The following is a 21,850-nucleotide window of genomic DNA, read 5'->3' on the forward strand; positions in this document are numbered from 1 at the left end:
CCGTAAGGGTATACTCTCTGGTTGTTTCTTTTTTATGAAGAGATTTATATTTGCATTATGGCCCACAGTAGCCAAAGTTATTGTTGTTGCCTGCACTAGCCCGAGCTTTGCGTAATTCGAATTTAATGCGATTTTTTAATATGCAACAACATCACTCGGGGCGTTCACAAGAGCGGCTGGATTGTTGCCAAAAGTGCTGTAAATATGTGCGTATATGAACTTATATGTATTTCGGTAATGTAAATATATGCAGTCGCATGTACAGCTGCATATTTAAATATTCATATTTGTCGCGGCAGGACGAGGTGCTGGTCGATAGCGTTCCGGTGCTTTCATCACGAGACCACAATGAGGCACCACACAAATGCACACAGCCAAAAGCATGCACACACTTACAGATGTACATATAATGGTTGGTTTTAAAATTGCAATGCAACGCTAAACTGGTGGGCTTTTATGCCTATTGGGCTTATTTGCCTTTGCTTTTGGCTGCCAACAGCCTTTGGCTCTAGCAAATTCATGAGTATGAACAGCAAATGGACAAATTTTAACATTTGGTTTTTTCAAATGATTCTTTCTGTCTGCCTCACTTTCGGAAAATTTGTACGCCAACTTGTAAATTTCCAGTACGCTAACGGCTGTTTTCTATGGTATGCTTTTAGGCGTTCATGCACTGAACTCAGCTATCAATTGGCATATTGAGTCTTGTATCACAGACATTGCCTAATGTCAGAACTCTGTATAGATATATATGTGTATATGCTTATATATATGTAATGGTATGTATGTATTTGTGTAATTAAATGTAATTCGGGCAAAGTTTTGATTACACCTAAGTCGATAAATACGTATGTAAATACATACATATATAAGCCAAAGAGCTCGTATTTGTATACATCCGTGCATATTTTTGCAAATTTTGTTTCAGACTTTCCCCCAATTTTCTTTCATTTTCATCTTTTGATCGCCATTTAGACGCCTTGTAAAATTTGTCTGCACATTGAAGTTTGCTGGAAAATAGTTTGTTGTTTTACTTTACTGTTGCTAAATATTTTCAAATCCTTTTGAATTGGTTGCTCTGATCTAGGCTTTGTAGGTACGATATTGAAATCGACTCGGTCACGTTGCGTGTAGCCGAAAGCCACACAAGAAATAATTTCAGATGAAAGTCTGAGCCACGGTAATCCGGCTTAATGACTGTGTGTATGTGTGTATACGAGCGCATGTTTATGGGCAAAGTGTTAAGGCAAAAGCTGTATATCTACGCATGTAATCTCTTGCTCTCTTCTTTGGCTGCAATGGTCGATTTGTTCTTCCCTTAAGTTAGGAATTGCATAACAAACATTTATTCTAATGATTCGCTTGCTTTGTAATCGCAGATAGTGTATTCAGATATTTGTAAAGGATCTAAAATGACGTCGAACTAATTTAATCGAATACAATGCCAACAAGTGGACACTCCCAATGTATCCTTCTAAAGTTTCGCTGTCGTAACTTTGAAAATTGGCATGTTTATTCATTTGTTTTTAGTTATAAACTTACCATTGTCACATTTTACATTTTGTTGGAAATTAAAACGAAAAAATTCCGCACCACAGCAACTGAATTTATTAAATGTATTGCGATAAAAATTTGAAGAACGTGATGGACCAAGATTCGAGTAAGTGATGCTATTATGACATAAGTCATAACGGGACCATATTAGCCATTAGTGGCATCTCTGATTTGTATGCTAGACAAAAAATAACTTACGCGAATTATGCCAGAAATGACCCATTCACTTCGAGAACTCAATGTGATTTCCAACTCTGTTTTGGTTGATTTTTCTTTGACCAAGAATGTGTTTCCCAAGTTATCGAATTCAATTGTATTTTAGTGCTTTTTGCACTATAGTCCTAAGTTATCTTTTTAGTATTTTTTTAATTGGTTGTAATAAATAATATTTTTCCACCTGGTAAAATGTGGTAAAACTAAAGCGGGACAAAATTAATAATAAGGACTGAACCCTTATTGATTAATAAAAAAATCAATTTAAAAATGTTCAATTTTTTAGAATGCCGGGTGTAGGTGGGTACAGTGAAATTAAGTTGAGGGCGTGCAAAGCAGTACCAAGTATTTTGTTTTTATTAAATGTCTTGTTAATTATATAATATGGAGGTGGCATAACTGATTGTCAGTTAGAGCCATCATTATTTAGGGTTGACAAGCCTTACAACATAATTAGATATATTTCCTGTATTGAGTCAAGCATTCAACTTCAATTCATCCCTAAACTTCTTACGCCTAAAATTTTCTTAAACGTTTTTAAACTAATACTGCTTACGAGAAACTATATAAAGGGTGTTTTTTTAGAGGTTAGGTTTTCAAGTTGGCACTACTTTTTTCGTAGGTGGTCTTTTTAACAGCTGTCACTTGATGTGACATTTCATATGAATAGACTTACACCTGAACAACGTTTGCAAATCGTGCAAATTTGGGCCCAAAACGAGATGCCCACCGATCCCGATTTTCACAAGAAAATTTTGTTCAGCGATGAAGCTCACTTTTGGTTGAATGGGTATGTCAATAAGCAAAATTGTCGCATTTGGAGTGCACATAATCCACAAGCCATTGCTGAGACGCCGTTACATCCTCAAAAAGTCACTGTTTGGTGTGCTCTATGGACAGAGGGAATCATTGGTCCATATTTCTTTAAAAATGAAGCCGGCCATAATGTTACAGTCAATGGAGAGCGCTATAGAGCCATGATTAATGACTTTTTCGTGCCTGAATTGGACGATGTTGATGTGGACGAACTTCGGTTCCAACAAGACGGCGCTACATGCCATACAGCCAACGCAACAATCGATTTATTGAAGGAAACTTTTGGTGAGCGCATTATCTCGCGCCGTGGACCTGTGGCGTGGCCTCCAAGATCGTGCGATATAACACCGCTGGACTATTTCTTGTGGGGCTATGTGAAGTCGCTTGTCTACGCAGATAAGCCGGAGACGATTAACGTCTTGGAAGAGAATATTCGGCGCGTTATTGCTGACATACGGCCCCAATTGCTGCAAAAAGTGGTCGAACATTGGGACTCTCGGCTGGAATTTATTCGAGCCAGCCGCGGCGGCCACTTGCCCGAAATCATTTTTAAAACATAATGGCAAACCCTTATCTTTATAATAAAGCTAAATTCTTGGCCATAACATTAAATTATATACGTTTTATTTCATCTTGAAAACCTAACCTCTAAAAAAAACACCCTTTACTTACCAGTGTCTCCCGTTTAGTTGGCGAAAGTTTAGCTTGCTTTCTTTTTACAATTGGCAGTTCAGATTCACCATTTATTTACCAAAAAGAAAAAGTGGGGTATTTGAAAACAAGCTTTTATTAATAAATATTGCTTAAGGTGAGAGCCTGATTCCTAATATATTTCAGAATATTCACACAAAGTTACAGAGCCTAATTCTTAATATTTCCGTAGATACAAAGCCAAAGGTAGGCGAGCGTTAGGTAGTTACGCTGTGACCGGACAGCTATAGTACAAATTTTATCTTCTTTTCTCGACTTTTCATTTTTATGATTTCTTTGAATTGGCGTACATGAATGAAAAAAAAACGAATGAACCTTTTGAAATGAATCATAGCTTGCTCCCTTCAGTATTAAATTCTCTTCTATTTGAACTAACAAAATAGATAAAAACAAATTTTTAAGATTTTTATACCAAGTTGAAGTGAATTTTTTTTTTTTTTATAGAAAGGCATTTTTTTCTTTAAAACCTCCAAAAAGTTGAAATTTTGGAATTTCTCTCAGTTTTCTTAGTTCATCTAGAATAAAAAATCATGACAATTAGAAATCCATTAGAATTTTTTGCTTTAGATAATAATTACGAGCTGTATCTTGTACGCCAGTTGGAAACTCCAGCGTTGCAGCGCTTTACTAATTTCTATGTCAAACATTTTTTTCAACTTATTTTAACCAGTACAAAAATTTGTTATACTTTTTAAATGTTCATTAAAAGATAGAAAAAACTTTGCAGTGCTAAATTAATTTTTTCCTTAAAAAAAAAAATCGCAAAGAGATGCAATTTTTAGACCTCATAAACCAGGCTCCCCCCTTAAAATATATGTAACATAATCTTCTTAAACTGAATCTTTCCTCTAAGATGGAAGAGTGCTCGTAAATGGTTATCATCCCGGGCTCTTCTTGAAATAAATTAAATTAAGCTAATATTAAATTTTTAAAGGTGCACAATAAAAAAGGGCTATTTATAACGAAAGTAGTGATACCATTTAGAACTTACAGGTCCGTTGTGACTCTTATGAAACATAGAATTGAACCCAACCCCACGCCAGACAGAGAAGAGTAAGGGAATTAAAAAAGTTTTTACCTAGACAACCTGATCTGATTTTAGCTAGGGCTGGACAGTTGGAAAGGAAGTGCTCGACTTTTTCTTCCGCTTCCTCATCTCTGCAACTTCTGCAATATTTATGGGAGAAAACACCTAGTCTCGAGGAATGACTGCCAAATAGCCAATGACTGCTGAAACAAGCCACGACCCTCCAGATATATCTCTTGAGATACTGAGCAATTCCTTTGCCCTTTTCTTGTTTATTTGCAGCCATAGTAGCCTAGCTGTTACACATGTATCTTCATCTCTCCATGATCTATTGGCCTCTTGGATTATGTTGTTTTTTATTAATAGCTACGGTTAGGACTTTTATACTACATGAAGCGGTGAGATATTTTGTTTTATTTTAAAGTTGTTTTAAATTTAAATCCCATCGATTCTCTAAACATTCTGTAAGTAAATTTCCTCATTTTTAAACTCTTTCGGTGGATTAGAACTATATCCGTTTGCAAAGTTAAATTCACCAGGCAGCTTTGTTATCAATCTCAGCAAGTAATTGAAATCATGAAAGTAATCGACATAATCAGATACTTTCCTCCTTAATAAATAGAGTTTAGTTTTTTTGTAAAAAAAATGTAATATTCTTTTTCAGCAAAACTTTTATGTTATGGTACTGTTAAAAATCTCAATTCGCTCAGGAAATATTGAACTTTTATAATGTAAAACGAAACAAAATTTTTTAACCAGTACCTACAGGGAATTTTAAATTTAATAAAAACGTCTTAGAAGAACGAGGGGGTTCCTAGATACCTTTCACATTTCATGTGGCGAATCAGTTACTGTTTAACGCACCTTAAAAAGTAACATTTTCTATGCACAATTTTGAAATTTAAGTATCCACAAGTTTTGCTTGTATATCTAAAAAAATAAAGCTCTGAGAAATATTTAATAGCGGCACATTACACAAACAGATGAATATCCATGCATACATATAATAGTGAATTTGCTATCCAATTGTTGTTTCGGCTGCAAACTTAATTTCCGATTTTCTACTAATTTCCTTTCATTTCATTTTCTTTTCCCTCTTTCTATTGCAGCATTGAAAAGTAATAAATCGATACGACTTTCGTGCGCATCCATCAAACATTTTGCGTCGCGTCAAGTAAATGCTTTCGAAGCGTCATCGACAACAAAACCAACAAACCAAATTTGTATCAAACACGCATAACAACAGTGAAACGCACGTCTCAGTCATGCAGTACAACACATTCGCTTCAACTTCACCTGTCATACCCTTGCATCGCTCACCTGTGGCTACAGCGACGTCAATGGCGTTACTCAAAAGCCTGCGCAGTTTACGGCAATTGCTGCTGCCACTCAATATCATCGTCATCATCACCTTCGCATCGTCGACGATCAGCATGACGCAGGCTAAGCACCTGTCAGGCAATGACATGGTTAGCAGCGACGTCGTGACACTCGACGATGTCGCATATTCCGCCTCTATGCCATCAGTCTCCTCCTCCTCATCCTATTACGGCGCTTATCAGAATCAACGCTTCGCTATGGAGCCACAAGACCAATCGGCTGTGGTGGGTGCTCGTGTAACGTTGCCGTGTCGCGTCATCAATAAACAGGGAGTACTGCAGTGGACCAAAGATGATTTTGGTTTGGGCACCTCGCGGGACTTAAGTGGTTTTGAGCGCTACTCCATGATTGGCAGTGATGAGGAGGGCGACTATTCGTTGGATATTTATCCGGTGATGTTGGACGATGATGCGCGCTATCAATGTCAAGTGAGTCCAGGTCCAGAAGCTCAGCCGGCCATTCGTTCTACGTTTGCGACATTAACGGTGTTGGTGCCACCAGAGGCGCCAAAAATTACCCAAGGTGAAGTGATCTACACGACGGAGGATCGAAAAGTGGACATTGAATGTGTGTCGGTGGGCGGCAAACCAGCATCGGAGGTAAGACGCAATTAGATTTACATAGAGTATATGAGACCCGGAATCGTAATACAAATGCAAAAATTGCAACTCAATTTATTTCAGGAATGCTTGTCGAATATTTAGCGTGTGTGTGAATTTTTTCAAAAACATTTTATGTGAGATCAAAAAGCTGATAATATGGTAGTTTCTGAAAGTAGTAGATGAAAGATGACTTCTTCCTTTTTTGAGCATAATTTATCAAAGCTGGGCGGAAAAATTTTGAAATAACTACTCTCATTTCGTGCCCTAAATTGACTTGTTTGCCGTAAAGAAGAAATTACACAAATAACACACGCGCAAATTGCTATGTTCCCAATTATCTGTTCCACAAGTGTAACGTCACACACATAACGACTCTGAGAGCGATGCATGAGACCTGATTAGCATCAGAATTCGTTTTAGAGGTATGGTAAGATAGTACTAAGAGTTGATCAAAATTCTCTGGGAAATATAATAAAATATTTACCAAAATTGGTACTTAACATCAATAAGAGTTGGATTAATATGAATTGCAAACTTGTCTTCAGTTCTTGAAGAGATGTACTTTGCAGAAAAAGTTTCGAAAGATGAAAAATTTAATAATTTTTTGTTCCTCTTCCGTGTTTTCTTTTCCACAACAGCAACTTTTATCGAAACGACGAGAGAGCATTTCATTTCCATACTTACTAAGAATAAAAATTTTTTTTTAGATGGCGATCTTCTCTGGCCTAATATTCATTTAAGGGGGGGGTAGGGTCACAAAATCGAAATTTTTTTTCTTCACTCATCTTATAGTAAATCATTTCAAGAATGTTTTGTCAAAATTTTAAGTGGATCGGAGCAGAACTCTCAAAGTTATAGCCTTTGTAGGCACTCTACCTCGAATTATTACGTCATACTTTAACTGAAAAATTCGACTTTTTTAGTTTCAGATGATTCTACGACGAATGCCGATTGGCACCGCAGAGCACCTCTCGAAAAACATATCTCCAAAAAAACTCTGTCATGGGCTTATTTGTTAATATTTTACTATTAATATTTTTTAAAAACTTATCGAAAAGATGTACAATAACATGCAACTGATTTTATTAAAGTATCTTAAGCCATATTTCTGTAAAAAATTAAAAAAAAAAGTGTTTTTTTTTAGCGCTAAACCCTACCACCCCCTTAAAGAGCCATTCAGGTATAATAAATCGAGGTCTTTAAATTTTTTTTGAGAAATATGCGCTGTATGACATCAATCACTTTTCTAGTAACTGTGATATTTGTTGCATATACATATCTACATCGCTTTTTAATACATTTGAACATGGCAGCGTGGTTGATCGCAATTCATAAATATAAGACAGCTATTGAAAAAATTAGTGAACCAAAACTTTGTGATGTTCTATTCAGACGCATGAATGCACGAAATCCTTTGATATCACTCCCATTTTCTATAGTCAGATGGTGTTTCATGCTACTTTTCAATGCAAATAAGACTAAACGCAATATGTCTGTCCCCAGAGCAAGTTATAAATACAATATTCACTCACAACTGAATATATACCTACTTATGTAGTTGTGTACATAGGCGGCCGCGGTAGACGAATGGGTTGGTGCGTGATTACCATTCGTAATTCACAGAGAGTTCGTTGGTTCGAATCTCGGTGAAAGCAAAATTAATAAAAACATTTTTCTAATAGCGGTCGCCCCTCGGCAGACAATAGCAAACCTCCGAGTGTATTTGTGCCATGAAAAAGCTCCTCATAAAAATATCTGCCGTTCGGAGTCGGCTTGAAACTGTAGGTCCCTCCATTTGTGGAACAACATCAAGACGCACACCACAAATAGGAGGAGGAGCTCGGCCAAACACCTAACAGAAGTGTACGCGCCAATTATTTTTTGTTTTTATTTATTTAGTTGTGTGCATATATGGTTCAATCTTAGGGTCTTTGGCCCAGGGAGACTCTTCATTTTTTAGGGTGACTTTTCTGTCATTTTATATTTCATGTCCTCAATAGCCGTCAAGCCCACTTGACTATCGAATCCTTGTCATGCATAACCAACTCGGCTGTAGCGCTATACAAGAAAAAAAATAATTTGCTTTCATTTTCAATAAGAGCTACTGCCGAATTGTTACACTTTTTCTACAAATCGCAACTGGCAAAGTGTTCAAGCAGCAACCTTTGCAGCCAACCTAAGCTCAGTCCCAACCCTCAACAGCCTAAAAACGAGATCATTGCTCCACTGGTTTTGGAAATATATATGTACGTATACAACAGTTAATACGTTAGCGGCTCACACCTGTACATTTGTTAACGGTATCCAGATATTTGCTACCACGATATATTTACGAAATTTGTATTTTAATTTATTATTCGTCTTTTTTGCGTCACTCCAACTCAGTGTTTGTTTGTAAATCCCTTCCCACAATCCATCCAGCTGTCATCAGCATAGAGCTAACCACACATCATCGCGCTTTTACAATTTGATCCTTACACGTACATGTCCTTTAGTCCTTCGCGCTCGTTATATTGTTGTTTTGCATTCTCATTCATATATTCATTCACACATTTGCTTTCATTCTTACTTTTATTTGCAGATAACGTGGATTGATGGACTTGGAAACGTTATAATGAGTGACATTGACTACACTACGCTGCAGATGCCGGATGAGCGACGCTTCACCGCTCAATCGACATTGCGGTTGACACCGAAAAAGGAACATCACAATACGACATTCACATGTCAGGCGCAAAACACGGCGGATCGCACATATCGGTCGGCGAGGATACGTGTGGAGGTGAGTATGACAGAAGTTGTTTCCGGAAATATACAATACACACACACATAAATAAAAGCTCACATGGCAGCTTTATTTGAACAATGAGTTATGTGTTTATTATACTTGTATATGTGAGCAATAAATCGGACTGTCTGACGACTCATGCAGGACCACAATTTCTTGAATCACTACTAGTTGCGTAAAACTAGTTTGAAGCTGGTTAGTATAGTTGAAGCGATGAAATTAGCGTTTAAAAGTTAAACATTTGAGACCTAATTTGTTGGTGATCAATAGTGGTACATTTAACGTGTTTCATATTGGTGCTGAAGGAATATGTACTAGTACCAGGGCCGTAGAGAGCATATCCGGGCCCGGGGGAAAATCCGGGCCTCGGGGGAAAATTGCAAATGCGGGCCCTTTCAAATGATGTCTAATTCATATAAATACGTATAATCTCGAGTCCGGGCCCCTCTGAAAACTCCGGGCCCGGGGGAAAAAGTACCCGAGAAAACTTCTAAACCGGGCCATCAAGACTAACCTTGCAGAGGATTGGGAGCGATACCGTGATGTTCAGAAGAACTACAAGAGGCTTATTCGGGAATCGAAAAGAGCCTCATATAGGGAATTCTGCAGCGGTATTGAATCGTATATAAAGGGTCCGCCATATAACTTTACGGAATTAAAAATGCTATAAAAAAGAAACTATTGAATATTTTTCCAAACTGTTTTTTTTATTTTGAAGTACAATCCTTCCGGTTAATGATGGGACACAACTTAATTCATATGGCTGCCTCGGCTAGCCATGCACCATCCCATAGCATTCGCTGTGTGGCAAGTAGCGCCATCTTGTTGGAACCAAATGCCACCAATATCCTCCTCTTTGACCGTATACACAACCATTTTCGTTCAGCGGAAGAATAAAACTAATTTTTTGTCAAATCAGATGACAGCTAAGTGATGCCATTCTTCAAATAATACCTACTTCAAATCCGTAACGATAGATGGCGGGCCCTGTATATAGACAGCCCTCCAACCACATCAGGGGTAGTCAAGTCCTGTAAATCCAGGCTGAACTATGTCGGTAGACATAATAGCCTGATGCTAACATGGGTCCCGGGACACGTGGGTATCGCGGGTAATGAGACCTCTGACTCCTTAGCTAAGATGGGCTCTGAGGCCAACTTCTTTGGCCCAGAGCCCGTTTTGCCACTCCCTTCTGCGGCCATCACAGCCACGGTTAGCAAATGGGTTACTACAACCCACAAGTGAGCTTGGCAGGCTGACAGAGGCTGCAGATGGACTAAACTGATGTTACCTGTCATGTCCGATCGACTGTCGCAAACCCTTCTGTCATTAAGCAGAGGGGAGTGCAGACGGCTTGTTGGACTGATGACGGGCCACTTTCTGTGGGCAAAGCACATGGAAAGGTTGGGCATCTCAGACAGTGTACTCTGCCCAGCTTGTGAAGAGGAGAATGAGACGACGGACCACTTCCTGTGTGTCTGCCCGCCTTCGTTCGAATCAGGTTTGAGGTCTTTGGCACTGATGTGTTAAGAAGCGACCATCTTGACTCCTTGGCACCACAAGATCTACTCAGATTTCTTCAGAGATCTGGTAGATTTAGAGAAAATTAAATGGGAATCCAAGTGTAGTACAATGGACTTAATTAATGTCTGAGTGCTGCACTAGCTAGTTGTCCCGGCAAAAAAAAAAAAAAAGGCACAATACGAGGCATGACTATTAAATTACCAAGCTAACTCTGCTTCGTTCAGCTATTTAGCATAAATCCCTCTGCTTCAATTGCAGTTCTTTTTATATTTGTAAATAAGTCAATATAGCCAGTGTAGTATAGTTATGTTCTGGTTTCACCGAAAAATTTGTTGGCGTAAAACTGGCGGCCGCCGTTGCCGAATGGGTTGGTGCGTGATTACCATTCGGAATTCACAAAGAGGTCGTTGGTTCGAATCTCGATGAAAGCAAAATTAATGAAAACATTTTTCTAATAGCAGTCGCCCCTCGGCAGGCAATGGCAAACCTCCGAGTGTATTTCTGCCATGAAAGGCTCCTCATAAAAACAATTTGCCGTTCGGAGTCGGCTTGAAACTGTAGGTCCCTCCATTTGTGGAACAACATCAAGACGCACACCACAAATAGGAGGAGGAGCTCGGCCAAACACCTAACAGAAGTGTACGCGCCAATTATTTATTTTTTTAAAACTGGCTCCTCGAATTGTTCTCTCATTAGTTCATCTTCCTGCCTGAGCTCTGTTTTGATCGTGCGGGTCCCACTGCTGTTTTTGTACAACAACTCTCCTTTACAAACTATATGTCTCATCATTTCCCTTTAGGCCACTATAGCATTGTTTACAAACTGCAACTTTAAACTTGAGACATTTCACCGAATCGTTCGTTAGCAGGTTTTTTCAATAAGCTATAGTGTAACGTAGCGTCAGCGAAATCCTTATCATTCTGGGTTTAATATAATGCATTGCCATATTTCTATTAGTTGACACATACATACATACACATAAATAGTGTTATTACGTATAACGGCCATAAATGTTTGTCAACGCCTATGGCAGCGTATCCACCTACATACATACGTACATACAAACACATTTCTGTGTGGTCTTCGCGCCGATATCTGAAAACTTTATCAAAGTACAGTTATGTGCTCGAGTAAAACCAGTTTAAATTAAAACTTTGTATTGCTGTCACCGCAGCTGATTATAATTCATAGCAATTTTCTAAATGCTCATTTTCTTTTATTTCTTTCAATTTTTCCAGGTAAAATACGCACCAAAAGTTAAAGTGAGCATAATCGGCGGTGCGTTGGAGGATGGTCGTATACCGGAGTTTGCACAGGTGCGATTGGAGTGTAAAGCGGATGCCAATCCCAGTGATTTGCGTTATCGTTGGTTCATCAACGATGAACCAATTGTTGGTGGGCAAAAAACCGAAATGGTAAGTTACAACAAAAGCAATAAATGCATGCAAAGACTTTGGTTTTAAGAAATTAGCGCAGAGCAAATGCAGTGAAGTGAATTAATTTAAGCGTGCAGCTTAAGAGCGGGGTTAGGTGTACACATCTACATACATAAATTGCTAGTTTAGTGAACTGTAGTTAAAGAGCTGTTTGTGGTATGGTGCAACGCGGCATGCAGTGAATGGGAGCGCACTGAATTGGGTTGAGGTTAATGTGGAGTGGCAGTTGAAGCTGCAGCCCAGGTGAGTGCCGCTAGCAGAGACTATGTGTGTGTGTGTGTGGCGGTAAATATGGTATTTGATGTTGTTGCGCCACTACTGTTGCCGCTACATATAATTCGCAAATCACAGGCCAATCAATTACGTCGCTGCCACAACTAGATTTGCTGCATTAAAAAGCTGCTTACTGCTGATTACGTATGTCGCGCATACTACACATATTTCTAGAGCAAATGCGGCTCTTATTGTTTTGGACTATTTTCTTTTTTGCTGCCAAAACGATTACGCGAGCTATGAATGTTACGTGCAACTACGAAAGAAGTTGCAACATAAATGGAGAGTTGGTAAAAGCGTTAGTCGTTTAGAATTTCTTCGCAGACAAGCATTTAAAAAGTTGAAACCAGTTCAGCTGTTAGAGCTGCCATAATAACAGCAACTCGGAGTGGGCGGACTGAAGAGAAATGGTTGCTGCTAGGATCCTAATCAGTTGAAGCGATCACAAATTGAGGCACTGCCATATCACGCCGTTTTAATCTACGCCTAATATTGGGTAGTCGAAAAAGTCTTTTCGTATTTCTAATCAAACTTCAACTCATTTTTTTTTATTTATAATGAACTTTATTAAACCAAATATGTACCATTTTGGTCGACCACCTTTTGCCATTTTTCTTCTAGAGACATTATTCCATCAGTGTAAAACTTTTGTGGTTTCTCGACGAGAAACTGCGACAAGTAATTTTCACAGGCTTCTCTTGAAGCCAACTTTACGCCATTAAGAGAGTTCTGCATTGACCGAAATAAATGGTAGGCCGATGGTGCAAGGTCAGGGCTATATGGTGGATGCATCAAAACTTCCCAGCCAAGCTCTTCCAGTTTTTGCCGAGTCATCAAAGATGCGTGTGGCCTAGCGTTGTCCTGATGGAAGACGACGCCCCTTCTGCTGATCAGTTCTGGCCGTTTTTTTTCGATTGCCTGCTTCAATCTCATCAGTTGTTGACAGTAAAGTGTAGAATCAATCGTTCGAACAGGCTGGAGCAGCTCATAGTGGATGATTCCTTTCCAATCCCACCAAACACACAGCATAACCTTTCGAGGCGTCAATCCTGGCTTTGCGACCATTTGTTGAGCTTCACCACCCTTGCACCATGATCTTTTTCGCACATTATTGTCGTATTTGATCCACTTTTCGTCTCCTGTTACCATTCGCTTCAGAAATGGTTCGATTTCATTTCGTTTCAGCAAAGAATCGCAAATGTTAATTCGGTCCATTAAATTTTTCACAGACAATTCATGTGGTACCCAAACATCGAGCTTCTTTTTGTAACCAGCCTTTTTTAAATGGTTCAAAACCGTTTGATGATGAATGTTTAGTGCCTTGGCGATGTCATGGCAGCTTATGTGACGGTCCTGGTCAATCTTTTCCATAATTTCATCGACTTTTTCAACGATAGGTCGACCGGAGCGAGGTGCATCTTTCACATCGAAATTTCCAGAACGGAAGCGAGCGAACCATTGTTGTGCTACTTGAACTGATAGAGCAACGTCTCAGTAAACTTCACAAATTTCATTGGTGGCTTGTGTGGCATTCTTTCCTTTTTTATACAAAAATTTCAAAATATAGCGAATTTCTTCATTATTTTCACTAATTTTTGAACAGCTATAACTTTTTTCAACTTCTCCAAATTTAATTTTTTTTTGGTTAAATGAAGCTTAAAATGTCTTTCGACTTTTCGACTGCCCAATGTTACAAGCTATTGATGTTGGCTATGGCTTTGTTTTTTTGGTTTTGGTTTGCCTGTAGTTTTTGTTATTACTTTTGTGGTTTTGGTGAGTGGCGCACTAAATTTGAATATCACACCTCAAACAACTAGCACCCAAATGAAAATTGGTTTAATACAACGCCTTTTCTGATGCGAATATTTTTCCTACAACAAAACAAACACTAAGAATCAATCGAAAGGCAAAAGATGATGCGAAAGAATGTTAGCTTCATCACTGCAGTAGCGGCACAAATTATAAATGTTGCAGCAGTCGTTCAATTTACGTATCTGTGTGATTATTTAGGAAAAATATAATTTCGCATATAAAAACATATAGAACTAAACCAGTTACTGACGCTGCAAAAAACCACAACCGTATTATTGCTACAACTAAAACCACCCAAAACCAGCCGCAGATGTTCGAATCACTCCACCTCACCTTAAATTGCACTCGATGCAAAGAACAAATTACTTGCAAGAATTACTAACCAGTTGTCAAATGCTGCTTTTGTTGCTTGCTGCTTGCAACCAGTTGATCAGCAACCGTCAGCAGCTGCAATCGCCTCTACAATCATAGGCATAGTAAACTTCCTGATTATATAAGCAGGTACGTGTATATGGATGTATGTATGTGTGTGTGTGGCCAAAACAAGCTGTTGGTTCTCATAATTTGTTATGGCCTGACGTTTAGAAGGCGCTGAAAAAAGTAATCGGTGGCAGTTGAAAGCGACTAACTGCAGCTGAATCGGAGCTGAGTTATGGCAGTAGCGTTGGAAAATGCCTTAAAGCTAATATAGGGTGCCACATTAAGAACGGCCACCGTCCGATATGCGAAAAATAGTTTTTATTTAATATTCAAAGGTTAGAGGTATAGACTTTTCGCTGATATTTTGGCTTTTTGACCGGCTTTTTACCGGCTTTCGCTCAGCTCGGAAATTACTTTGGATGTAGAAATAGCCGATGAACACCCAGAACTAAACCAGCTGAATTATGCCAAATTGTACCCTGTTGGACTTTGCGACCGTCAAACGTGTTGGTCTATAAGTGACTGTTGAATATGTTGTGGCTTTCGTTTGGCTTATAGCATTTGCGTATTTTTAATTATCGCCAGTGCCATCGTCCTGCCCCACTGCGCTATACTATATTTATATATATATACCCATCATAGACACGAGTAGTAGTGCATTTAATGGCGGTTATGAGGCTAACTGCAAGGAGAGTAAAGGGGAGTATGGGCCATGTTAAACACTACTATTAGCATCCGTTTGCCATTTTGTGCGGCTACTACAATTCATATGGCAGCTTTTGTTGTATTCACATTTATGAAAAACAGGTAAGGAGTGCTGAATTCGGTGCGGACCGAAGTTTATATGTATTCCTGTGTACATTTTAGTAAAGTTTTATTCGGGCTCACTGTTTATTTTTGGAGTTAAACAAACTCATAGGCGAGTTTTTGCTAGTAACATCAGGCGGACCTACGAAAATTTAGTATTAATAATATATATATTATAAAAAGTGGGCGTGGTTTTTATCAGATCTCAGTAATATTTAAGTCGAATTCAAATGAGGTGGACAGCAATAATTGTACCAAATGTAGGCGAGTTTTATTGCGTTGTTATAGGGATGCAAGCATTTACCCGAGAACGAGCGGGGTATGGCCCACTTTTATTTGGGTGCCTCATTTATACTAAATTTTACTTCATTTATAGCAGCCGTTTTCTGAGTTTTTTGCGTATAGACGTGGTTCTGGACCATTTTCGCCCATTGTCAGTACTAAAATACCTCGAACAAAGTGTAATATTTATGTCAAGTTGCATGGGATTATATTAATTTTTGATCGAGTTATCGTGCGCACGGACGGACGAACATACCCTCTAGGCATTTTTGTACACATTATAAGCCTTTTAGTAAACATATAGTTATGTCTATATATATCCCGATTCCTTCATGCTATGACATACAACAGTCGGGTGTAAAACAACAAACACTTTAAAAGTTACTTATACGCCCCGCTCACCACAAATTTTATTTAATTTTATTATACCTATTAGGGCGGGTCGATTTAAAAATCGCTCATTGCTCTGTGAAAATCGTATTCTAGGGATCAAAATAAGAAACTTTGCCGAAGGAACCATACCTCTAAAACGAATTCTGATGTCTCCCAATTTGGGTCGAACGAAAAATCCCACTTTGACCCATTTAGAGTGCCTCAATCGAGTCCAAATGTATGACCGACACCCACTAACTTTGGATGGCCGATCCACCCATGCCAGTGGCACACCCCCTGGAACTCCCCTGGGGGGTTCCCCATACAATCATTTCAAAATATTACCATTTTTGGCCTTTACTTGAGAAAAGAATCTAAAAAGTTCGACCCAAATTGGGGGACATCAGAATTCGTTTTAGAGGTATGGTTTCTTCGGCAAAGTTTCTTATTTTGATCCCTAGAATATGATTTTCACAGAGCAATGGGCGATTTTTTTGCCTCCCCGCAAATCGACCCGGCCTAATACCTATGTACAAAAGCTTCGACTCTGTGTGTTGTGAAATTGTTATTGCTATTAATGCTTGATAGAGATATTAGTTTATATTTTAGAAATTCAATTTCTTAAATTTGTTGCATATTTTATTTAGCACTTTAATTTGCAACTTCTTTCTCTTCTTAATCTTGCAGGTCATTCGCAATGTCACCCGTAAATTCCATGACGCCATCGTCAAATGTGAGGTACAAAACACCGTGGGAAAGAGTGAAGATAGTGAAACGCTGGATATAAGCTGTGAGTAGTTAATACAAATCTTCAGTTCAAAAAAGATGTATAGTCCTGCATTAGTTTGAAGAGTTGTCGAAGAAATCCGTACTAGTTAGCAATAAAAAGAAAACTTTATTTTATCTTTTTATTTATTTATTTTTTATTATTTGTTATTTTTATTTATTTTTTTTTTTTTTTCAAAAAGCACTTATTGGTGCTACTTTTAACTACCTTCGAGGAAATCCAGTCGGTTTTCACTGAGAATAGCGACAATAATAAGTGGCTCAAATGGCTGTGATTCTCTTCGCCAGCTTATCAATAACATTTAATCTTTACACTCATAAGTAGTATAATTAATATTTACTAAGCTATATTCACCACTAATCACAAATTGTTCTGACGCTTCTCTCAAATTGTACTTTGTTTTCAACAGATGCTCCCTATTTTCGTCAGCGCCCACAGTCGATCGAAGCAGACTCAGGTACATTAGTATCACTAAGTTGCGAAGTGGATGGTAATCCAACGCCAGATATTGTATGGATCCAACATCCAAGTGACAGGGTAAGTTAAATCTAAATTGGTAATTTAATGGGTTATGAGAAGATACTTAAGACGCAAAAAGAAAGATTGCAAATGGGGTAAACTCCTTTACAAAATCATCTGAGAGTTTCTCGAAAAATAGGAATGTAGCTGATTCTCTTTCAACACATCTGACTCATAAATGCAACTTCTTAGTCTAGCGAATTTCAAACAAAAAGAGAAAAAGTACTCTGCTTTGTCATCCTTCATCCCACAGTCACTTCAGCAGCATTCCCCGTACTTGTATGGGGAACGTTTATACTACTACTAAACAACAACAACATCAATAGTTTATTCGTTTGTACTTTACCTTAGTCATAGTTCAGCTAGAGTCAGCTTAGAACCAGCTTTAAAGTTAGAGTAACGAGAAGCTGTCACTAAAGCTGCTCGTTGTTTTATTCTGTGTACGGAGTTGCCTAATTTCATAAATGTGTGCAGTAAGTTTCATAATAGTGTCAACACATTTTGTTAAAACAGTTCGGTTGGTATCAGTCGTACAAAGTGCTGTGCTACGTAGTTGCAGTATTCTACAGTAAGCACTATTTATTGAGAAAAAACCACCAGATGGGCTCAATGCATACCTATTATCATAAGTGGTCTACAGCCACAACTTCTCCATTCGTCACTGACTGGAGTAAAGAGCTTAGAGAACTGTTTTTGGATTTTTCGATGTATTTATCTACCAGCTAAGCGTTCGCAAAAGTTATTGGTACATTATTTGAATACATTCATATTAAGATGGATAAAATGAAAGCCATACCCTGCACTAGCTACTACAGTCCATAATAGTGCCGACAGTATGCGCTCCGGTACTTCTACTGTATTTTATTTAGCTAAGCCAACACTTCCGAAGATTTTTGAATGATACATTTTCAATAATCTAATTTTTTACTTACATAACATTGAGTATATTTTATATTAATGTCGTAAACTCTCTCTCTTTTTCCAGGTTGTTGGCGTCAATTCTAATCTCACCTTCACCGTTAGCAACGAGACTGCCGGTCGTTACTATTGCAAAGCAAACGTGCCTGGCTATAAGGAGATCACCAGCGATGCGTATATTTACTTAAAGGGCTCGCCCACCATTTACTCTCCGGCCTACCAATTTGGCTGGGTGGGTGATACGGCGCGTATCGAATGTTCGGCTACTTCGGTACCTCGTGCACGTCACGTCTCTTGGACTTTTAATGGACATGAAATCAGCGCTGAGTACGGGCACGACTATTCAATATTGGTGGATCCGGTGCCGGGTGGTGTCAAATCGACTCTGATCATTCGTGACAGTCAAGCCTATCATTATGGCAAATACAATTGCACTGTGGTGAATGATTATGGCAACGATGTGCTGGAAATCAGTCTACAGGCGCAAAGTGAGTATTCAATATGTGTATGCAGTTAATTGTAGTTGTGTGGGTGAAAAAGACACGTGGAAGTTGGTGTTGGTTGGCATTGTAAATAGTTGAAGGTTGAAATAGAATTTAAATACATTTTTTTGCGCGTTGGTATTTAATTTTCTACAAAGAAATATGAAACTGAGTTTGAAATATGTAATTAATTTAAATTTGAGGTGCAAAACCACTTAAGTGGCAAACAAACTTTATAAATTTTACGATTTATTTTGAGTGTATGAAAAATAGGCTAGAATTTATTTTTATAGGATTTATTTAATGACTGGCATCCTAATAATTGGTTATTCAACTAAAGCCTTGGGGAAAAAATTTACCCCACCGCTACGTATAAAAAACAGATACCAGAAGATATTAAAATTAAAGTTTGTGGTTTGTATTTGTTAGAGAACTTACCAGTTTAAATTTTAGTTATGGAAGACAATGTTGTACTGCCTAGCATAACTTTTGCTTTTATTTATAGTTGGTACTGGTGTTACTACTGTCAAGAAGGTAAACATTTAACAGCCAAGCGGCAATTAGCGCCCCCACTGTTGGTGCGCTCAAAATCAGGCGGCGCATGCCTGACTTCTCTCGGAATTGCAACCGAACACTAAGATGTTGGGCTCATTACACTTTGTGGTCACAGCGACATTACGAGAAATTGCTGGGTAGATGAGCTAACTAGATAGGTTGCCCTCTAAACGTTTCCCCTCCCGGGAAATTAGGATTGGGGTTCTTGTAAAGGTAGGCTTCGCGTCCACTCAGTGAGCGCAAATTGGTAAAGTCGCGATGTCCTTCTGCCCTCGTATAGAAGACGTTCGGAGCAACTTGTAAATTTAACAAAGCCGCTACTATGGAATTTTGTGAGTGTCCTTAACGGACACCGTTAGGTATCCTCGCGGTGAGACTAGATAATGTTGCGAATCCTTCCTGCAAAAGCTATCTAGAAGACGAGGTAGAATCATCTCAGCACTTCGTCATTAGCTGCCCTGCTCTCGCTGAGCTGTGATTCGAGTATACACAGCCCCCTATCGTTGCTTAGTAAAAGTATATTTAAGTTTTTGTGTGTGATAAAAATTAATCAAAATTTTTTTGTATTTAGCTTTATTTTTTTATATCTGATTACATACTGAAATTCAAAGGAAAATTGTACATACGAAATGTTAGTGAAATGTAAAATGTTTGTTATGGAAAGTTAAACGCTCCTGAATTTAGTCAGCTTAATAAAAGTCAAATAATTTTAAGATTTTTTAAAGCGACTGTATGATTTTACATACATTTTCTTTAAACAACAAATTAATTTATTTTTTTCCACCCCTCTTTTCATCCAACAGAAACCATATCGCCCATGATGATCATCATCGGGGGTACCTCAGTCGTCGGCTGTGCCATGATTCTCATAATTATCATCATCGTCTACTTTAAATGCAAGAAGCGCACCAAACTTCCACCGGCCGATGTAATCAGCGAGCATCAGATCAGTAAAAATGGCGGTGTAGCTTGTAAAATGGAAGCCGGCGATCGTACTTCCAATTATAGCGACCTCAAAGTGGACATTTCCGGTGGTTATGTACCCTACGGCGACTACACCACACACTATAGTCCGCCGCCGCAATACCTCACCACCTGCTCCACCAAGTCGAATGGCAGCTCGACTATACTACAAAATAATCACCACAATCATTTACAACAACAACATATGCAGCAAACACTACAACACCATCAACAAACTCCACCACCACAAACAGTGCCAATGAGTTTCCTATCGAACGGCAGTGCGAGCGGCAGCCTCACGAGTAGTATCGTCGGTTCACGCGAAATACGTCAGGATAATGGTTTGCCGAGCTTACAATCGACAACAGCGTCAGTGGTGAGTTCGTCGCCAAATGGTAGTTGCAGTAATCAGAGCACAGCGACACATGTCATCTCCAGCTCAGTGGCGATGAGTGTAGATCCACGGTACAGCGCCATTTACGGCAATCCATATTTGAGATCATCCAACTCGTCGTTACTGCCGCCACCAACAGCGGTTTAGGGAGTGAACAGCGTAAGTGGTTGGAAAATGCTGACGATGGTGTAAGTGTAAGGAAAGACTCATACAAACAACATAAATAGTCGCGTAGAATTCAAAGACTGATCTCAAAAGCATTAATAATTGTGTGAACGGCGCGCAAATCGATCGCATTACCCTCTAGACGCCAGGTAAGGATTAGGATTTTTAGTTCAAGAATATATGTATTTGTATTGTGAACAGCCATGCAATTCGTATTGAGCAACTAGTTAAAAAAAACGTGTTAATAAAAAATTTTAAAAATATGATTTTAATGGCAAGAAGTAGTTTGGTTCAAGCAAACAATTGTATCACTTTTTGCAATCGTTGAGCTTTGTTGGTACTTTATCGTTCAGATTTTTCAAGTTTTAAGGTTATACAAATCTCCACAAAATTATTTAAAAAATTTTCGAAAATACATAAATATCGCATTAGTACTCTACTTAAAACATGACTCAAATCAACTCGGCTGCTTTTAAAAGCTTTTCATTTTATACTGCGCAAGGGCGTTAACGTTCATAAAAGTACATCAGTTTTAAATAGGAAAAGTTACAAAATTTATATCTTATTTAACATTTTTTTGTGTGATTTCTCCTTTAAGAATGCATCCAATATACTGGTATATTCTTGCTCCTCAACCTTTACAAATCTATACTAACATTGAAGTTAATTTCAAAAACTTCAAAGTACAGCAATGTTTCCCCTCTAAATCCTTAAAGCCATGCGCCCGCTATCTGTTTTAAAATTTCGACAGATTTTCATACACAATATCTCAACTTTCAGCGCTGGATTTTCCACGTTGACACCGTCATTGGTTGCTAAGGTAGACATGTCGGTTTAATCCCTTGGCAGCAGAGGTAACAAATCGTTTGAAGCTGCTCAAGCACAAGAGTATGGCGATGTCAGCATCTGTACACCGTTTTATGATTTTGGGGATACGAAAGTGAATGTGAGAAAAAGTGGGTGAAAATGTGTGCATAAAGTTCAAGGCAAAGGTGGCCGAGTGAGGATGGCGGTATGCAGCTCAACAGCGAATGGTTAGCTGAATTGCGC

General features: G+C 38.5%; 1 protein-coding gene across 1 annotated transcript in view; it reads left to right on the forward strand.

Annotated features, from left to right (window-relative positions):
- The window catches only part of LOC128858472 (irregular chiasm C-roughest protein), a 105,813-nt gene extending 84,503 nt beyond the window's left edge, over positions 1–21,310 (forward strand). The window contains exons 3-9 of the mRNA XM_054094776.1: positions 5,431–6,300; positions 8,885–9,085; positions 11,854–12,030; positions 16,705–16,807; positions 17,214–17,341; positions 18,309–18,729; positions 20,082–21,310. Coding sequence (XP_053950751.1) covers positions 5,500–6,300; positions 8,885–9,085; positions 11,854–12,030; positions 16,705–16,807; positions 17,214–17,341; positions 18,309–18,729; positions 20,082–20,782 — 2,532 coding nt within the window. The 5' untranslated portion in view covers positions 5,431–5,499 and the 3' untranslated portion in view covers positions 20,783–21,310. The remainder of the gene's footprint in view (positions 1–5,430; positions 6,301–8,884; positions 9,086–11,853; positions 12,031–16,704; positions 16,808–17,213; positions 17,342–18,308; positions 18,730–20,081) is intronic.
- The last annotated feature ends 540 nt before the right edge of the window (positions 21,311–21,850 follow it).

Source organism: Anastrepha ludens, chromosome 3 (genome assembly GCF_028408465.1).
Source record: "Anastrepha ludens isolate Willacy chromosome 3, idAnaLude1.1, whole genome shotgun sequence".
NCBI lineage: Eukaryota > Metazoa > Arthropoda > Insecta > Diptera > Tephritidae > Anastrepha > Anastrepha ludens.